Below are 17,220 nucleotides of genomic sequence, written 5' to 3'. Positions count from 1 at the left end.
TCCAGTCATGTTTGATCAAACGGATGTCATACCCTCCTTCGGGCAGGGAGACTTGGCGAAAGCCCTCAAATCATAGACTCGGGTATTTCAAACCCCGACTTACCATACTGTGGCACTGGCGATCCTTATGACGCGGTCTTTAAACGAGACTACTTACTCCAATCATACCGATACATGATAAATATGAGTGACGAAACTATCGAAGGCGAGCTGCCTTGATTGATCTACTGGCAAGTTTTCAGTAATGACAAGCTACAATATTCCTTACACTCATTTCACCCAGCTTTCACGCAAGAATGCAGTATGTTTTGCTAACGGAGATGCTGCCATGAGTCACTGCAACAGTCTGCAAATGACTACGGCAGGGTTATTGACGTATACTCTATGGTAATCGACTTGAATTTTGCAAGTGACACCATTTTTGCAAATCGTAGTAAAGCCAAGTCAGCGAAAATGCTATGGGAGAATGTGCTTCTTGACGTGCAAAAGGTTTACCGTTTCGTAGCGCTGCCAATGTTCACTTCGGCGACGCATAGGCCATTGAACTCAACGCTTCGTCTCGTGTTGCATACCAAGTGAAGCATGCAGCGCTTCACGGCGCACAACGCTATGATGAAGCCATCACAGCCTTCGAAATGATGCTCGTCAAACTGGACGGTGCTCATGACATTCAAATACGAAGTGACCCGTAAGTAACATATGTGTCAAGATTTTAACTCTTTCCTCAAAACTGCGCGAGCAGTGTCAGTGTTTCCGAAGCAGAAGGTGTCTTACGAAAGGCCATCGATGTTCAACTTGACACTGCCCGCTTCGTCTACTCAACACCACTACCGGGCTTTTATGTAATCGAGAAGCGCAGATGAGCGCGTTCAAAACGAGCGCAGAGCACAAGGACCCTCTGTTACCAACCATGAAACTTCTAAACCTCCGAACGGAGCGCATCATAGAAGTAGTGGCGATATTCTTCCGTTGCGTCATGTTAACACATATACAGTAGAAAGGCTCATAATGCATAATTTTAAAAAATCAAAACAAATCCCTAGAAAACCATTCTCGGCACCACCAAACTATCCATTACCAACAATAAATGGACCAGGCCCATCGCTATCCATGGATCGCTTTTTGTGCTAAAAGTTATTGTGTTCTAATTTGTCATGAATTATTATGCATTATGCATTATGAGCATTTCTACTGTATAAGAAGGGAAGGAGCCACTGCTGCAGGATATCTAGGACAAGATCGTGTATTAGCTGAATTCGTTTGAAAGTTGCGGACGTTCTGCGAAATTGCTCGCGATGCGGGGTATCGCTGGGCGTAGAGCGGTACATGTTGCATCGACAAGAGCAACTGCAAGAATTGCCCAACTCCGTGTTCGTATGGTATCGTCACTCGGTACTCAGTGCTTACAATTGTCTACCTTTCGGATGCTCTGCCTTCATCCTCCAAGCCTGGCGCACTGGCGAAGAATGAGTAGACCAGACGAGGATGGACCTTTCAATATTTCGCGGCTTCGAAAGTTGTGCTCTTCTATCGGAAGTATTGGAGCTTATATCTCGACGACCATGGCATCGACCGCCAGGCTCTCGTTGCCTTCCGTCCAGGGATGGGCGGCGTCCGAGGGAGCTTCAATAGGCGTCGACACGTGTCACTACATTGCAAGAAGATGTCGGATACTCATTATTTGGCATCTTCGATGTCCAGCTGACTGTAGAAGCAACACACGCTTGAGCTGCTCTTGCAGGAGATAGCTCGGTCGGGCGACATTACTGCCCTCGACTGGGTCGGACAATCCTCGGAGTTCAATAATTGTCTTCCAGTTGACATTCCCTCATATGCAGCTCCGCCACGCGCCCCGCCATCATTGTCTGAATATGAACTTCAATCAACAGTCTCTTTCGCTGCAAAATACGGTGGCTGTGGATTGAGTTTTGAAACTTTATGATCAGCTTGACAATACGAGTGCTCCTCGCTTCGCGAGCTGCAGACTGCATTTGCCTGCATCGCATTCCGTGTCACAGAAGTCAGACGGAACAGTGGTCCCAGCCCAAGAGACTCATCCTACGTATGGGGTCAAGGTCGACGGGCTTCACGACCTGCTGATCACCACAAAAGATGCACTAATTCAGTTCACGCCGGCAAGGCTCTCTCTGCAGAGATGTTTACTTGTCTGTCCATGGGATCGCCGCCTTCTCGAGTTACCTGACTTTGCGGAACTCCTCTGAAGATGATCTACAGAGCGAGGATGATTTTTGGTCTGTGCCCAGGTCTTTGTTAGACGAGTTGCCCGGCTGTTTTCCTGTAGAACAGGAGCTAGCCGATTCAGAATCTCACGCACGAGCGTCGCGATTGATTGTTCGCCTCGGACAGCCGCTCTACGCAATTTTGCGGCGCGGAGGATACGAGAGGATCGCGCCGGACCACCATATTGTTGCACAAGTCCATGACGCGGCTTCTGTTCACAGCACGGTGGACGGAATCGGAACCATAGAAATATTGTAACCGTATGTATTTCTTTCAAGACTGCAAAACGAAAACTGCTCAGAGATCCCCACAGATACCCTACAACAAAGTAGACGTTCACCACTACTATTCATCAAACACTATCTAGTACTTCTCTATCCTACACCTCAATGCCCTTGCATCTATCCCCACAACCCCGCAATTGCTGAACACGCGGCAGACAGGGCTGGTACTACGACTGGAAGATATCTTAGTCTTGCGACGTAGCACTTAAGGGTATCAATGATGTACAAGTCATTAGATTGAATGGAGTAACCACGGCATAGAAGAAAGAGAAGTTGAGATGCATGTGGCTTTGTCTGCTTTGATACTCCGTCAATATGACATTTGTCACAGCATTGTACAGACATACCCAGTGACCTGAGTACATCGCCACGACGCAACAAGGTACTACTACCACGTCAATGCGCGGCAACGCACATGAACTGGCAAAAAATGGACGCCCATGAGCCATATCTGTAGGGAATGACAAACGTTAGGTCGTAGACAAGGTAATATGAATAGAGGATACAAACATTATACAGGCGGTAGTTTGCCTGGTCACGAATTTCGTCGCGGAAGAGAAAGTAGCGAAGTCCGACCCCAGAACCCACAGAAATAAAGAAAGCGCTGCAGAGAGGCCCCAGGCTCCAGAATGAGGCAAGTGCAAAAGAAAGTAGCGGAAGTACACAAAGCATGTAGATGCGAGATCCTTCGGGTGCCACAATCGGCAGAGTGCGTCGTCCGGACCTGCGATCACCATTGACGTCCGCGAAATCCTGTGCATGGATTGTCAGAAGTATGACAAGAGTGCTGCAGGAAAGTGCTTGTATGCTCGTGCGGTCAAGTGAAGATTCCCCTGCTAAAATATTGTTCCTGTCAACGAAATATTACCCTCAGACGCAGAATTGCCTACACAGAATTAACGAAGGACCGAGTTCGAACGTCACATAATATCCTGCGTTGCACAAATTTTTGAAACATGGATGGTGACTGAGACGAAAATCGTCGTACACCATCATAACCACAGTGGACATCGCACTAGTTATCAACACATTTAAACTGAAAAGGGATGAAAGGCCCGAGCAGAAAACCATGAGTCCCCAGCGTAAGGCACGAGATTCTTCGACACTAATGCGCCCGGACGGCACAGGACGCCATGGTTTATTCACTTTATCTTCATGTATAGAGCAGGCTTGGTTAGAGACATTGGCTTGGAAGAGATGTAACCAGAGCCAACACAGAGAGCAAGACAAGGCTAGCGGGTTGTGACGAGGGGAGACAACGGTTGCAAATGTCATCTACCACAGCAAATTCAGCGTCGCACACCAAAATAGTTATTGCCGGAATGAATACCACTGGGAGAATTATTGTCTTGAAGTCAGATCTTGTGAAAAGCCAAGCAGTCTCGAAGTGACGCAGCGCACTGTGCAAAGCGGCCGCTGCGAAGCTCCACATGGGCATTTCGGAGTCCATTTAGCCATTCGAAATCCGATTTATATCGTTCAAAAAATTTTGAATGGAGAGTTAAATTCTAAAGGGATGCTGCTTCATTTCGCATTAGCGGTGACCTGCAGGCTGCAGGCGTGGATAGTGCGGAGCCTACCGTCGTTGTTTACACAGTTACCCTAGCCATTATGAAGTCGTTGATCAGTGTATCATCCTGACTTCGTAATCTTGACAGCACACTCAGGCTGCCAAGGTCGAAGACGCATCTTAGAGGCACTGCATTGATGAGTCTTGTTCAGGTAACGGCCGTGTTACGTGCATAACTAGAACAACAGTCAGCGAGTACGGTACTTATGCGGTAATGGGGAAACAATGCTGTTTGATAACGTGGATGGGAAGAGCGTCTCTTCAAGTCTGGGAAAAAATTGATCAGGTTACGGTTTGGTTACGTGTACTAGCCTGATTACAGTTAGCGAGTATGATATTGATAATATGGCTCAGTACATGGCAGAAACAACGCTGTCTGATGGCGTGAATATGAAGAGTGTGTCTCTTCGACTCTTCATCTTGATAAAGTGGCGTGCAGTTCACCTTGAGCGAAAGGGTCCGTTTGGAGGTCGAGAGCTGTGTGCGTGAGTGTCAGCCCTGATGTCAAAGAAATCCTCGTGCATATATTGGCCCTGGAGGGTCAACGACATCTCTAGCTAGATACATACGTGGGATTCGACATCCATTCAAGGCAAACGTTGCGAGGTATGGATTTACGGTCCATGTAGATGGAAGAAAATGTTGGAGTTAAGAGGTGTTCTTTGAAATTTTACCCACCACGATGAGCATAGGAAATGCGCAAACACCATCTAAAATTAGTGCCTTGAGACAAAAAAAGCAAGTTTGAAAACGAAAGACATAGAACCACGCACGTAATTAGCATAGATATGCAGTCATTGCAGTGTATCAGTAGATTCTCCTCCACGTCCGCTATCGGCCCTGATGTTCGCGCCATCAAAGGAATTCTGACGTCCACGTGCGCCGCACTCAGGCCAAAAGTGAAGATCGAGAATATGAGGATCACCATCTGGAGCAATAATTAAACTATCGAGCCTGCGGATGTGTGTTTGCATTCTTCGGATGTGTTGTGGGAAATATTGTGTGCGAAGGGTTGAACGTTGAGTTGCAGCCTGCGCCTGAAGGCGATGTGCCCCATGCGGTATCGAACGCAGCTGCGCTGTCATCAGAGAACCGATAAGTTTTTGACATGGTAGCCGTGGGAACTATAGGAGGACATAATTCTGCCTTTGCTCGATATGGCTATGTATACTGCGAGAAATTTGAGTTATCGGCACATAGCAATGGATGTCTAAGAATCTAAATTACCATGGATTTTACGCTGATTATTGTGATGCTCAACAATATATTGCTTTAAATACCAATCTCATCTGTTTACAGGTTCACTGATGGTAGAAGACGGCTGAGCTGCCGCTGAAGAGGATGGTTGAAACTTGACCAGCCTGAGAATTAACCCCGTTCTCTTCCTCTGAACATTGGCCATCCATTGACAGGGCGAGGCGCATTCCAGTGTGTCTAGATATTCGTTTGAGTAGCAGTTTAACAAGGGAAACACATTTGAGTCTTGCGGCAAAGATCGGTTACGCTTTGCAGCGCGGAAAAATTGGGCGGTTGTGTAGCAGTATGGGCTCATTTGATGGTGGGCAGTGGCGTGGAAAGGGGATGAGGATATTCCACAGGCCGCGTCAGGACGCGGAAGACAGGTTGGGGTGCTGGGAGGAAGAGAAGGAATCAAGATGGTGCCAAAGGATAAGATGGCTGGGGCCGCCGCTGGGAAGACTGTGTACTACGTAGTACTTATCATCAGCACTAACTATGCAGCGCCCCTCGCAAGACTTGTTCCGGAAAAACTGTTGTACAAGCTAAACTGTAGAATATATTAATATGCCTATTGACATCTTTCAAATAAGTGGCCTTGGTGGGGCTTTCAAGGAAGCTTAACGGTCGATTTGAAACTTATGAAGCTTGAATCAACTGTCTGAAGTTCAACGCTGAAGACTAGGGAATTTGCAACTAACCTCTGTACTACTTATGCTGACTTCGGACCCGTTGTAAAACTGTGGCCAATGGCATATCTACATGTCCCCATCGATCACGAGGGATACTTAGAAGCACTCGTATAATTAGGTCAACGTCAGGTTGTCACCAGTACTTGTTTGACTAGGATACTCGAGTATGAGTATATATTATTTAGCACACAGCTCGAATTATCCCGATGAACACGGATGGAGAAGACTCATCCGGATGCTCGTACATTTCCAAGATCAAGAGAGACAGATTCTGAGATTCTGGAAACTACGAAGTCTCGGCATTTAGGTCATGCTACACTGTTCGACAATATGTCGTAAAATAGATGTCGAGAACACACCGTCCAGGACGAACGACTCTACTTCACATTCATCATCGCTCGAAGTTGCCCTTCTCTCGCCGCATTCACGCTTTCAAAAGAGCACCGGAAAGGTTTCGGATGACTTCCGACTCAAATTTAGCCGTAGGCGTCTTGCATACAGTCTAGGTCACTTACATCGACATACCGGTGGTATATTCCGGCTTCACCTCAATCCTATCTCCATTTGAGTCTTTAGCATGATCGACGCGCAAGACGGCGAGCACGGCAGCAGCAGCAGTCCACAGAATGTTCTCTGCAAACCAACGACCTGCCAAGGACATATGTCATTCCAAATATCGTCAGATGAACCATTATTCAACCTACCAGGACAGATGCGCCTGCACGAGTCGGTGAACAACTTAAAATGATAGCAAGTGTGAGGTATTTACCTGCCAAAACCAAAGGCGGTGTGGTTGACGAAATGGTCCTTCAGCTGCCCATCAGCTGTCAGATGGCGACTAGGATCGAAGCGCGATGCATCTGGAAACAAGTCTTCGTCCCGAGACAGTGCCCTGAATCATGCTCAGCTCAAGCAATTGCGTGCACTGCATCGTAGCATACCACTGATTCACAATTACTGTCGCACCTAATTGAGCTACAGATGAGTCAACAGTGATTTCGACTCATACGAGTGCGAACCTTCGGGTATGAAGTACCCGCCATAAACATCATCACTTAATGTCGCATATGCCATTCCTGTGCAAGGGTTCAGTATGCAAATATAAAATGATATTACTGCAGGCCGACCTAGGGGTGCGGGAGGATACCATCTCAGGACCTCATGGAGGACGGCACCAAGGTAGGGTAGTGATGGTCTATCATCAAGGCATGGCATTTTATTATGCCTCACGACTTGATCTATTTCTGCGCGAGCCCGGGCTTGGACGTCAGGATAGAGCACCATGGCCAACAGGAATGTCTGCAATGCAGATGTAATCTGCGGGACATCAAGGTGAGGAAAGCAATCAAGACTCCCAAAGTAATGACTCGCCGTCTCTATGCCGCCTAGGATGCAGAATCCGCATCAAGTGATAATTTTTGTCCTACTAACAAATCCTTACCTATGTATGCCATCAACGCAACAGCCTTCATCGTGTCTTCATCAGCGTTGCCGTCAGCTTGATTGAGGAAGTCGGCAACTAATGAACGTGGGGCAGTACCATTCGCCTACAGACAAGGAGATCAGGCAAAGCGTCCGTCCTCAATGCGCAAACGTACCATCTGTACTTTCACCTCGTTGAAGGGCTCATTCAAAAGCTGCTGAGATAATTTTCTAGTTCGTCCCATTAATGCAAAGGCTCCACCAAAGCACCAAGTTGGCAACTTTTCGACTGCAACCGACATGCTGAAGGTTCAAATTGACGTCGTAGACAGCATTGAGGTACTCACGAAAAGGAAAGGCTGTGAAAATGGCAGCGCTCTCGGGTGAAAGAATTTGTTTACCGATCTCAATCAATTCATTCACGCGGGCAAGGAATGGGTAATTATTTCCTTGGGCAGCGTGTCCGTATGTCACGGCCGTGATCAGGGATGCCGCGTATCTGTCACAGTTGTTTGACCGTCAGCTGGACCAGAGGTCACAATGATACCACTGAATTAGGTACGAACGCTTGAATGTGTTCGCGTAAGTCATTGGTGGAATCTAAAAGAGTGATGACTAGTCCATTCGCATGGCGAGAGTACATCTCATAGTATGACAGCGAGGCTTCAGCCTTAAGGACTTGATGGAAGATCTTACGATGCCGTCGCAACGTCTCGCCATACGGAAGAAGCACGGTATTGAAATCCATGCCGGATCTGCCTCATCAGTTAATTGAGAACTGTCTGAATGATAACCGGCAAGACATACAATTCATTGGCGCGAATAACAGGGCGATCCGAGTAAATTGCAGACCGCTTGTCCACCAACTCTCGCGCGATCGTTGCAGAGTTTATGATGATGTAGTCGGTGCCGAGGATGTTGGAGTGAATAATTTTTCCTATAATCACGTATTAAATCAGTATCTGACGACATTAATATTGGTCTAACAACCATATATCTTTCCCCACGCAGTATATGTGAGCCAAGGTTGTTTGGTGTCCAATTCAAGTGCGTTGCCAAAAAATGGCAAGGGACGGGGACCAGGCGGCAGAGGTAAAGGGTAGATACGTCTGCGAGTCAGACGCAAAGCGGCAACTAGGGCAATAACACACGGGATTCCTAGAGCGAGAATATGACTCAAGAACATCGGGAGGGATTATAGTCGACAACATGACATGTTTGTTCGTTCGCCTCATAAAGAGGTTTTCGATGTCCGACAAAGTAAGTTAGAGGTCAACGTTTCAACGTTCAACGCCGTAATACCCGAATCATACTAGGCAATATTTGTCAAGTACTCATGTACCCATCTATGACTGGAGATCTGTAAGGACTATATTCGCTCAAAACGGTCTAAGCTGTTCACCTATGAGATGCCGTGCTAGGTATGGTACCGATCTGGAGTCTTCGATACATCCTTTGTTTCACTCGGGGACAAGCATAGCCTTGTCGTTTCGCTATCTGCAATCTCTGTCGAGAAATCATATGCTCATGCCGTACATACCAGGTCACAAACCTTAATGCAGAAGCTATGATTTTATAGCAATCAGACCGCTGTCTGCATACCAGTAGGCCTTCATGTGGCGTGTTTCATTATGCACGATTATTTCATAACGGAGTCAGGGTGTTCAGATATTCCCACCACTTACCACTGTGGTATGTATCCTTGAAGATCGTGGGGATGCTTCGCCAGTTGCATCGCTCTGCTACACATCTAATTGTGAGGCATCATCCGAAGAAGGACCTGCACTCTTCTGTGACGACTCGCTCAATGACATGCTTCATAAGGCGGAACGGGCCTACTTCGATTTTTCGATTACGGAGACGAAGCACTGTTCAATCATATGTCGTAATAGATATCGAGAACACACCACCAAGTGTCTACTTCAAATTCATCATCGCTCGAAGCTGCTCTTCCCTCGCTGTATTCACGCTTTCAAACGAGCATCGAAAAGGTTTCGGTTGACTTCAGACTCAAAGTTAGCCGCAGGTTTCGAGCATACATTCTAGGTCACTTACATCACCATGCCTGTGGTAAATTCCGGTTTCACCTCAATCCTGTCTCCGTTAGAGTCTTTGGCATGATCGATGCGCAAGACGGCGAGTATGGCAGCAGCCGCTATCCACAGACCGTTCTCCGCAAACCAACGACCTGTCAAGGGTATATGTAATTCCCAATATTGCCAGATGAACCATTAGCTTACCAGGACAAATGCGCCTGTATGAGTCAGTGAACAACTCAAAATGATAGTAAGTGTGGGTTATTTACCTGCCATGACCAAAGGCAAAATGGTTGACGAAATGATCCTTCAGCTGCCCACCAGCTGTCAGATGGCGACTAGGATCGAAGCGCGATGCATCTGGAAACAAGTCCTCGTCCCGAGACAGTGCCCTGAGTCATGCTCAGCTCAAGCAATTGGATGCACTGCACCGCATCATACCACTGGTTAACCGTTACCATCGCACCTAATCGAACTGAAGGTAAGTCAACGGCAACCTTGACACATACGATTTCAAACCTTTGGGTATAAAGTACCCGCCGTAATTATCATCATTTAATGCCGTATGTGGTACTCCTGTGCAATGGGTCAGCCATGCAAACGCAGGGTTATATTACTGCAGATCGACCTAGAGGGACGATAGGATACCATCTCAGGATCTCACGGAGAATGGCATCAAGGTAGGGTAGCGAAGCCCTATCATCAAGGCATGGCATTTTATCATGCCTCACGACTTGATTTATTTCTGCTCGAGCCTGGGCTTGGACGGCGGGATAGAGTACCATAGCCAACAGGAATGTCTGCAATGTGGACGTAGTCTGTGGGACATCAAGGTGAGGGGAAGCGATGATTGGCACTCCCAAAGTAATGCCTCACCGTGTCTATACCGGCTGAGATGCGGTATCCGCGTCAAATGATGAGTCCCGTCCTGCTGGAAAAAAACCCTTACCTATGTACCCCATCAACGCAACTGCCTTCATAGTGTCTTCGTCAGCGTTGTCGTCAGCTTGACTGAGGAAGTCAGCAACCAATGAATGTGAAGCACTACCATTCGCCTACAGGGCGAGCAGATCAGGCAAAACGTCCATCCTCAATGCGCAAACGTACCACCCGTGCCTTCACCTCGTCAAACGGCTCGTTCAAAAGCTGCTGAGATAATTCTCTACTGCGTGCCATCAGGGCATAGGCTCCGCCAAAGCACCAAATTGGCAACTTTTCGACTGCAACCGACGTGCTGCAGGTTCAAATTAACGTCGTCGACAGCATCGGCACACTCACGAAAAGGAAAGGCTGTGAACATGACAGCTCTCTCGGGAGAAATAACGCGTTTTCCAATATCAGCGAGTTCACTCGCGCGGGCAAGAAATGAATCTTCATTTCCGTGAGCAGTGTGTCCGTATGTCACGGTCATGATCAGGGATGCCGTATATCTGTCACAGTTTCTGGCGTCAACTGGGCCAGACGTCACAAACTGATAAATTGGCCACCAACGCTTGAGTGTGTTTCTGCAAGTCACTGGTATTCAAAAGATTGATGACTAGTTCATTGGCGTGGCGAGAGTACATCTCGCGGTATGAGACAGAAGCTTCAGCCCTGAGGACTTGATGGAAGATCTTACGATGCCGTCGCAACGTCTCGCCATACGGAAGGAGCACAGTATTGAAATCCAGTCCAGCTCTGCCTCGTCAGCTGATCAAAAACTGGCTGAACGATAACCAGCACGACATACAATTCATTGGTGCGAATGACAGGGCGATCCGAATAGATCGCAGAACGCTTGTCCAACAACTCTCGCGCAACCGATTCAGCGTTGATGATGATGAAGTCGATCCCAAGAATCCAGGAGTGAATAATGTTTCCTATGATCAAGTATGAAATAAAATCGAAGCATTTGACGAAGAGGTTATCGGTCTACCAACCATACGTCTTTCCCCACATAGTATATGTGAGCCAAGGTCGTTCTGTGTCCAATTGGAGAGCATTACCCAAAAATGGTAAGGGACGAGGGCCAGGCGGCAGAGGTAAAGGGTAGACACGTCTGCGAGTCAGACGCAAAGCGGCAACTATGGCAATAACACACGGGATTCCTAGAGTGAGAATATGACTTAAGAACATCGGGAGGGATTATAGTCGACAACATGACGTGTTTGTTCGTTCGCCTTATAAAGAGGTTTTCGATATCCGACAAAGTAAGTTAGAGGTCAACGTTCAACGCCATCATACCCAAATCATACTAGGCCGTATTTGTCAAGTACTCGTGTACCATCTATGGCTGGAACATCAGGAAATCACCGAGTTCCTTTTTGTACATTAGATTAACCCTACTCAATAACAGTTTATTTCGCCAGTTTATTTTTTTGAGCGAGCAGGACGAAATAAACTGGAATAAACTGTCAAGTAAGGTTTGACGTGCATTCGTGTTGCGGAGAGTGAAATAGGAGCCGCCGACCGACTTGCCGAGAGACTCTGCAAATGAACACTCATGGCGCGTGATAGCTCAGTGCACCGACAATGACGTCGACGTCAGCACCAATGGATCAGCGAGAGAGAATCTACTACGAAACTCTTGGAAACTCTCGCAGTTGTGCTTCTTGCTGAGGCGAAAGACTCCGGGGATCAGCTCATTGCACATTTCTATGTCGTGTAGGTGCCGAAAATGCACTGAAAACAGCGTCTGTCGTGGCAATTGCTGAAGGAACTGTTTATCTTTACACTGAACGTGTGTGCATGGCATTTCGCCGCCTTCGCTCTCGATTCCTGACATGGCCTGGTCCTGTCCGACGTCAGCAGTTGTCTGATGCAATGGACGAGTGGGGTTTTCCCGGCTGTATTGGCATAGGGGATGGTAGCTATATCAGACTCCAAGACAAGCCTTTGCAGAATCCTTTTGCTTACTACTGTCGCAAGAAGTTCTATGCTGTAAGTCCATTTATTTTTGTACGAGAATATCGGGGGTTTGCAAAAGAGAGATGTGGTCCCATGAAGCAAGCTCGAGTGTGAGCTTCTGTTGTTCGTCTTCGCTCCAGTAGTCACTCATACTCGATGCTGGTATACTTTTGCTCCTCATCAATCGTACTTCGGCTGCTCGGCATCACAATCACTCTCAGTTCACTCCGACAATTTCGCGTATGAAATAAACTGGCAAATAAACTGCCATTTAATAACGCTGTCAGTTTATTTCCCACCGCTTATCGTTTGAGCAGCAAATAAACTGGTGAAATAAACTGTTATTGAGTAGGGTTATTACTTAAAAATGGAATTAAGGCGGCTAAGGAAAATAAGTTACTATTTTTATCCTTTGTTCAATTTATCTTAAGGGTCTGAGGACCTCATTTTCATATCTCATTGTTTACCACACATTAAGACAAAATAATTATATAGAACTGTAGCTATGTGTGTCACGGGAGAGCTCCAGTTGACAGAAGAACAAAAAGTGTTCAAATGATGCTGCCAGAGGGATGCCAACGCAAAATGTTAGAAACAGTAGAGAGTTGCAAAATTTCCCATGGGCGAGTTGGTGCAGGTGTCACAGTGTGTCACTGTGTCAATTTTGCAAATCTGAACCCTGACATGGCAAATGGTGCACAAGAAGATCAAAGTGATTGCAGCGCAAGGGAATTATTATACAGACAAGAGATATTAGTATACAGTATGTAAAATCTATGGTAAGGAATATCTATGGGTGACTATAGTACAAGTAAGATGCTGGAGGATAAAGAGGTTGTGGTATTGTACTGGAAGATGGGTAGTTACTTGAATTAAATTGCATTGGTGGGTAGAACATATTATGTGATGAAAATGGTGATGCAGACTTGATTGGGGGTGGGAATGATGGTGGTGAAGTGAGTGAATCAATGCATTGACAACTTGGTGGTGGTGGGATGTTTTCCTCATTCTCAGTGATATTGGTGACTTGGAGTGTCCATGTCATATACCTGATCTGACTGCTCCAATGATATTAATATCTGCTCTGCCTGACCTAATACTTTCCCTGTTTTCCTACCACCTCTGCTCCGTCCATCCTCCGCTCGACTCAGTCGGCTCCTGCATCGGCTCTGATGGTTCCGCTTGACCGCCTCGTCGGTGTTAAGGTCATGCTCAAGGGAAAGGTAACTCAAAGGGCTTGGCTTCAGCTCATGCGCTGTGCCCCTTACCCAAGTATGTGCCCTTAATTTCCGAGAGGCAGAGGGGAAGTCCGACAGAAGTCCAGGTAAGTCCAGAGGTAGACACAGGGGGAGTTCAGTGGAACTCTGGAAGGCTTAGAAGCGAATAGAGTAAGACTACTTCGGACAAGTCCAGAGTAGAAACGGAACAGAGTTAGTGTCATATACTGGATCTAAGCACCTCCAATACCACCTGTGAACATTCCTACCACTGGTCTGACCCCCTGTTTCTCTGTCAGCTCAATCCCTCCTTCTCCAACAATGCACGAAGTGCATCTCAGCAGGACTAGCCCTGCTACCTCCACCTGACTCTATTCCGCTCCTCTGACACTACCCCTATTTTCTCCAACACTATATCTCATACCTCCAGATCCGGAATTCCGGATTCTCCCCTATAAAAGTCCAGTTTTCTGTCCTGTTATCCACCTGGCACTCCACTTTCATCTCTGGACTTACACCTATCTCCTTTTAGAATACTGATCTCCAGTTACCAGTTGTACACCTTGCCACTTTGCTTACTGATCCGTCCGTTTGCACTTCATTTCCGACCTCATTTCCTTGATCTGTTGTGTACTTACTAATAGACCCTCCATATGCTTCGGACATAGCTTTTACTGTGCTGACTGATTTACTTACATGATACCTACAGTATATAAACTCCTGTAAAACTCTGGAACTCCTCAGTTCAAATATCACCTAAATTCCTGCTCATTCCTGCATCTCCAGACTTGAGCTTGGTCTCTTGTCAATCTCTGAGTCTTAGGATTGATTCCTTTGACTGTACCTCCGACTCTCATCTTAGTTCTGCTCATTCCTGCTTCTCCAGAATTGAGTCTAGTCTCTTGTCCACCTCTGAGTCTTAGGGGTAAACTGTTAGGTACCGTGCCGACTCAGGAAGCAGAGGGGTCGGGGCTTGGCTTCAGCTCTTGTGCTGCGCCCTTAGCTGAGTATGTGCCCTGAATTTAGAGTGGGTCCAACGATAGGATGAGTGGACCACTTAGGTCCACTTTGAGGGTTGGGAGGTAAGAGCTACTAGCAGTGGACCAACTAGGAGTGGAGTGGAGAAGACGGAGGATAATGCAGAGGGCAGAAAGGAGCAGGGGGAATACTTGACAGGGGCGGGGAAGTAAAGAGAAGACTTAGAGCATGGCTCTAAGTTGGAGCGGAGGGTCGGAGGTGACAACAAGGTGAAACTTGTGTCCAGAGGAGGCAAGGTCCTACTGAGAATTCTCACAAGTAGTAACTGCAAGAAGACAAGTAATATTAAGACTGAGGAAAATATCTAAGTACAGGATATGTTATATACTTCTATGTATGAGGCAGTGATCAGGATAACTATGTTGTAAAGCTATGTACCAAGGATATAATTTGTAAGTACTTACACAGGTGAAGACATAAGTCGGAGCGGATATCAGTATGTACGCATCGGATCAGTGATAGAGCGGTAAGAGGAATTACCAGTGATCCGGGAGTAAGGGTCTATGTACCAAAGGGGAAAGTATATATCTAAAAGGGGAAAGTAATTCCAGTTGAATGGAGGCGTTATGGAAGGGGACCAGTTGAGCGGTTGAGCAGAAGTGTAGAAGTGGAATGTGGACTGTGATTGGACAGAGCGGAGGATGGATGGAGCAGAGGGGGTTGGAAAGCAGAGTGGATATTAATATCGGAGCAGTCAGATCAGGTATATGACATAAACTTTAGGACTAAATTTCCGGCTCTACCTTAGGGTAGTCTAACTCTGTTCTGCTTCTACTCCGGACTTGTCTGTAGTAGCCTTACTCTATCTGTTCCTATCCTTCCGGAGTTTCGCCAAACTCCCCCTACGTCTGACCTCCAGACTTCCTGGACTTCTGTTGGACTTCCCCTCTGCCTCTCAGAAATTAAAGGGCATGTACTTGGGTAAGGGGTACAGTGCACGAGCTGAAGCCGAAGCCCTTTGAGTAACCTTCCCCTTGAGCACGACCTTAACAGTTAGACTACCTGTCATATCCCGTACCTCCAGATCTGGAATTCCAGATCTACTTCATTAAAGTCCGGTCCTCCATCTTGCTATTCCACCCGGCGCTCTGCCTTCATCTCCGCACTCACCCCTAACTCCTTTTAGATTAGCTATTGCTCCGGTTACCGGTTATGTCCTATTCTGCTATGCTTACTGATCCGTCCATTCTTACTTCATTTCTGACTTCACTGCTTTGATCCATTACACTTAGTAATAGACTTTCCACATGCTTCGTACATAGCCCTTACCTTTGCTGACTGATTTACTTACATGATACCTACAGTATATAAACCCCTGTAATACTCCGGAACTCCTTAGTTTGAATATCATCTTAGTTCTGCTCATTCCTGCAATCTCTGGACTTGAGTCTCACCTCTTGTCATATCCTGTACCTCCGGATCCGGAATTCCAGATCTACTTCATTGAAGTCTGTTCCTCCGTCTTACTATTCCACCCGGCGCTCTGCCTTCATCTCTGCACTCACCCCTAACTCCTTTTAGATTAACTATTGCTCCGGTTACTGGTTATGTCCTATTCCGCTATGCTTACTGATCTGTCCATTCTTACTTCATTTCCGACTTCACTGCTTTGATCCATTATACTTAGTAATAGACTTTCCACATGCTTCATACATAGCCCTTACCTTTGCTGACTGATTTACCTACATGATACCTACAGTATATAAACCCCTGTAATACTCCGGAACTCCTCAGTTCAAATATTATCTTAGTTTTGCTCATTCCTGCAATCTCCGGACTTGAGTCTCACCTCTTGTCCACCTCCGAGTCTTAGGGGTTAAACCTTAGGACTACTTCTCCGGCCCTACCTTAGGGTAGTCTAACCTCTGTTCAGTTTCTACTCCGGACTTCCGTAGTAGCCTTACTTTGTCCCCCGTATAAACCTTCCGGAGTTCTGCCGAACTCCACCGACACTAAGTCCTCCGGAACTCCCCGGACTTCCGTTGGACTTCCCCTCTGTCCCCTGGAAATTAAAGGGCACGTACTCGGGTAAGGGGCGCAGTGCACAAGCTGAAGCCGAAGCCCTTTGAGTAACCTCTCCCTTGAGCACGACCTTAACACCTTTTGTCCACCTCCGAGTCTTAGGGGTTAAACCTTAGGACTAATTCTCCAGCTCTACCTTAGGGTAGTCTAACCTCTGTTCTGTTTCTACTCCGGATTTCCGTAGTAGCCTTACTCTGTCCCCACATAGTCTTCCGGAGTTCCGCCGAACTCCACTGACTTCTGTCCTTGTACTGCGCCCCTTACCCAAGTACGTGCCCTTAATTTCTGAGGGGCAGAGGGGAAGTCTGACAGAAGTCTGGGGAGTTCCAGAGGACAAATGTCGGTGGAGTTTGGCGGAACTCCAGAAGACTATGTGGGAATGGAGCAAGGCTACTATGGAAGTCCAGAGTAGAAATAGAACAGAGGTTAGACTACCCTAAGGTAGAGCTGGAGAATTAGTCCTAAGGTTTAACCCCTAAGACTCAGAGGTGGACAAGAGATGAGACTCAAGTCTGGAGATTGCAGGAATGAGCAGAACTAAGATGATATTTGAACTGAGGAGTTCCGGAGTATTAC

The 17,220-nt window shown here is 46.9% G+C and overlaps 4 protein-coding genes across 4 annotated transcripts; 1 reads left to right on the top strand and 3 right to left on the bottom strand.

The window, feature by feature from the left end:
• Nucleotides 1-453: 453 nt before the first annotated feature.
• EDB91DRAFT_1270713 (uncharacterized protein) lies at nt 454-976 on the top strand (the record flags this gene model as incomplete). Its single annotated transcript, XM_041324571.1, has 3 exons — nt 454-489; nt 537-688; nt 743-976. The coding sequence occupies 3 exons, from the start codon at nt 454-456 to the stop codon at nt 861-863; spliced, it is 309 nt and encodes a 102-aa protein (XP_041170150.1). The 3' UTR covers nt 864-976.
• A 1,937-nt stretch (nt 977-2,913) lies between these two features.
• Nucleotides 2,914-3,957, bottom strand: EDB91DRAFT_1063271 (UbiA prenyltransferase family-domain-containing protein; the record flags this gene model as incomplete). Its single annotated transcript, XM_041314601.1, has 4 exons — nt 2,914-2,976; nt 3,036-3,361; nt 3,416-3,800; nt 3,856-3,957. 4 exons carry the CDS (start codon nt 3,955-3,957, stop codon nt 2,914-2,916), a joined length of 876 nt encoding a protein of 291 aa, XP_041170149.1.
• Nucleotides 3,958-6,139: 2,182 nt separating this feature from the next.
• EDB91DRAFT_1230121 (cytochrome P450) lies at nt 6,140-8,633 on the bottom strand (the record flags this gene model as incomplete). The annotated part of the gene is made up of 14 exons (XM_041321047.1): nt 6,140-6,485; nt 6,539-6,671; nt 6,728-6,741; nt 6,793-6,915; nt 6,965-6,989; nt 7,043-7,099; nt 7,151-7,340; nt 7,395-7,406; nt 7,463-7,570; nt 7,622-7,734; nt 7,793-7,944; nt 8,012-8,200; nt 8,253-8,382; nt 8,436-8,633. Coding segments are annotated over 14 exons (1,529 nt in total), but the record flags the coding sequence as incomplete, so codon positions are not given.
• Nucleotides 8,634-9,496: 863 nt separating this feature from the next.
• EDB91DRAFT_1255530 (cytochrome P450) lies at nt 9,497-11,596 on the bottom strand (the record flags this gene model as incomplete). Its single annotated transcript, XM_041323999.1, has 13 exons — nt 9,497-9,633; nt 9,686-9,699; nt 9,751-9,873; nt 9,923-9,947; nt 10,001-10,057; nt 10,110-10,299; nt 10,358-10,371; nt 10,431-10,536; nt 10,589-10,701; nt 10,760-10,911; nt 10,973-11,158; nt 11,211-11,340; nt 11,401-11,596. 13 exons carry the CDS (start codon nt 11,594-11,596, stop codon nt 9,497-9,499), a joined length of 1,443 nt encoding a protein of 480 aa, XP_041170147.1.
• Nucleotides 11,597-17,220: the final 5,624 nt, after the last annotated feature.

Source organism: Suillus paluster, assembly GCF_016628075.1.
Source record: "Suillus paluster strain FC165 chromosome Unknown EDB91scaffold_144, whole genome shotgun sequence".
Taxonomy (NCBI): Eukaryota; Fungi; Basidiomycota; class Agaricomycetes; order Boletales; family Suillaceae; genus Suillus; species Suillus paluster.
The sequence above is the reverse complement of the archived record's forward strand: the minus strand, read 5'-3'. Positions and strand labels throughout refer to the sequence as shown.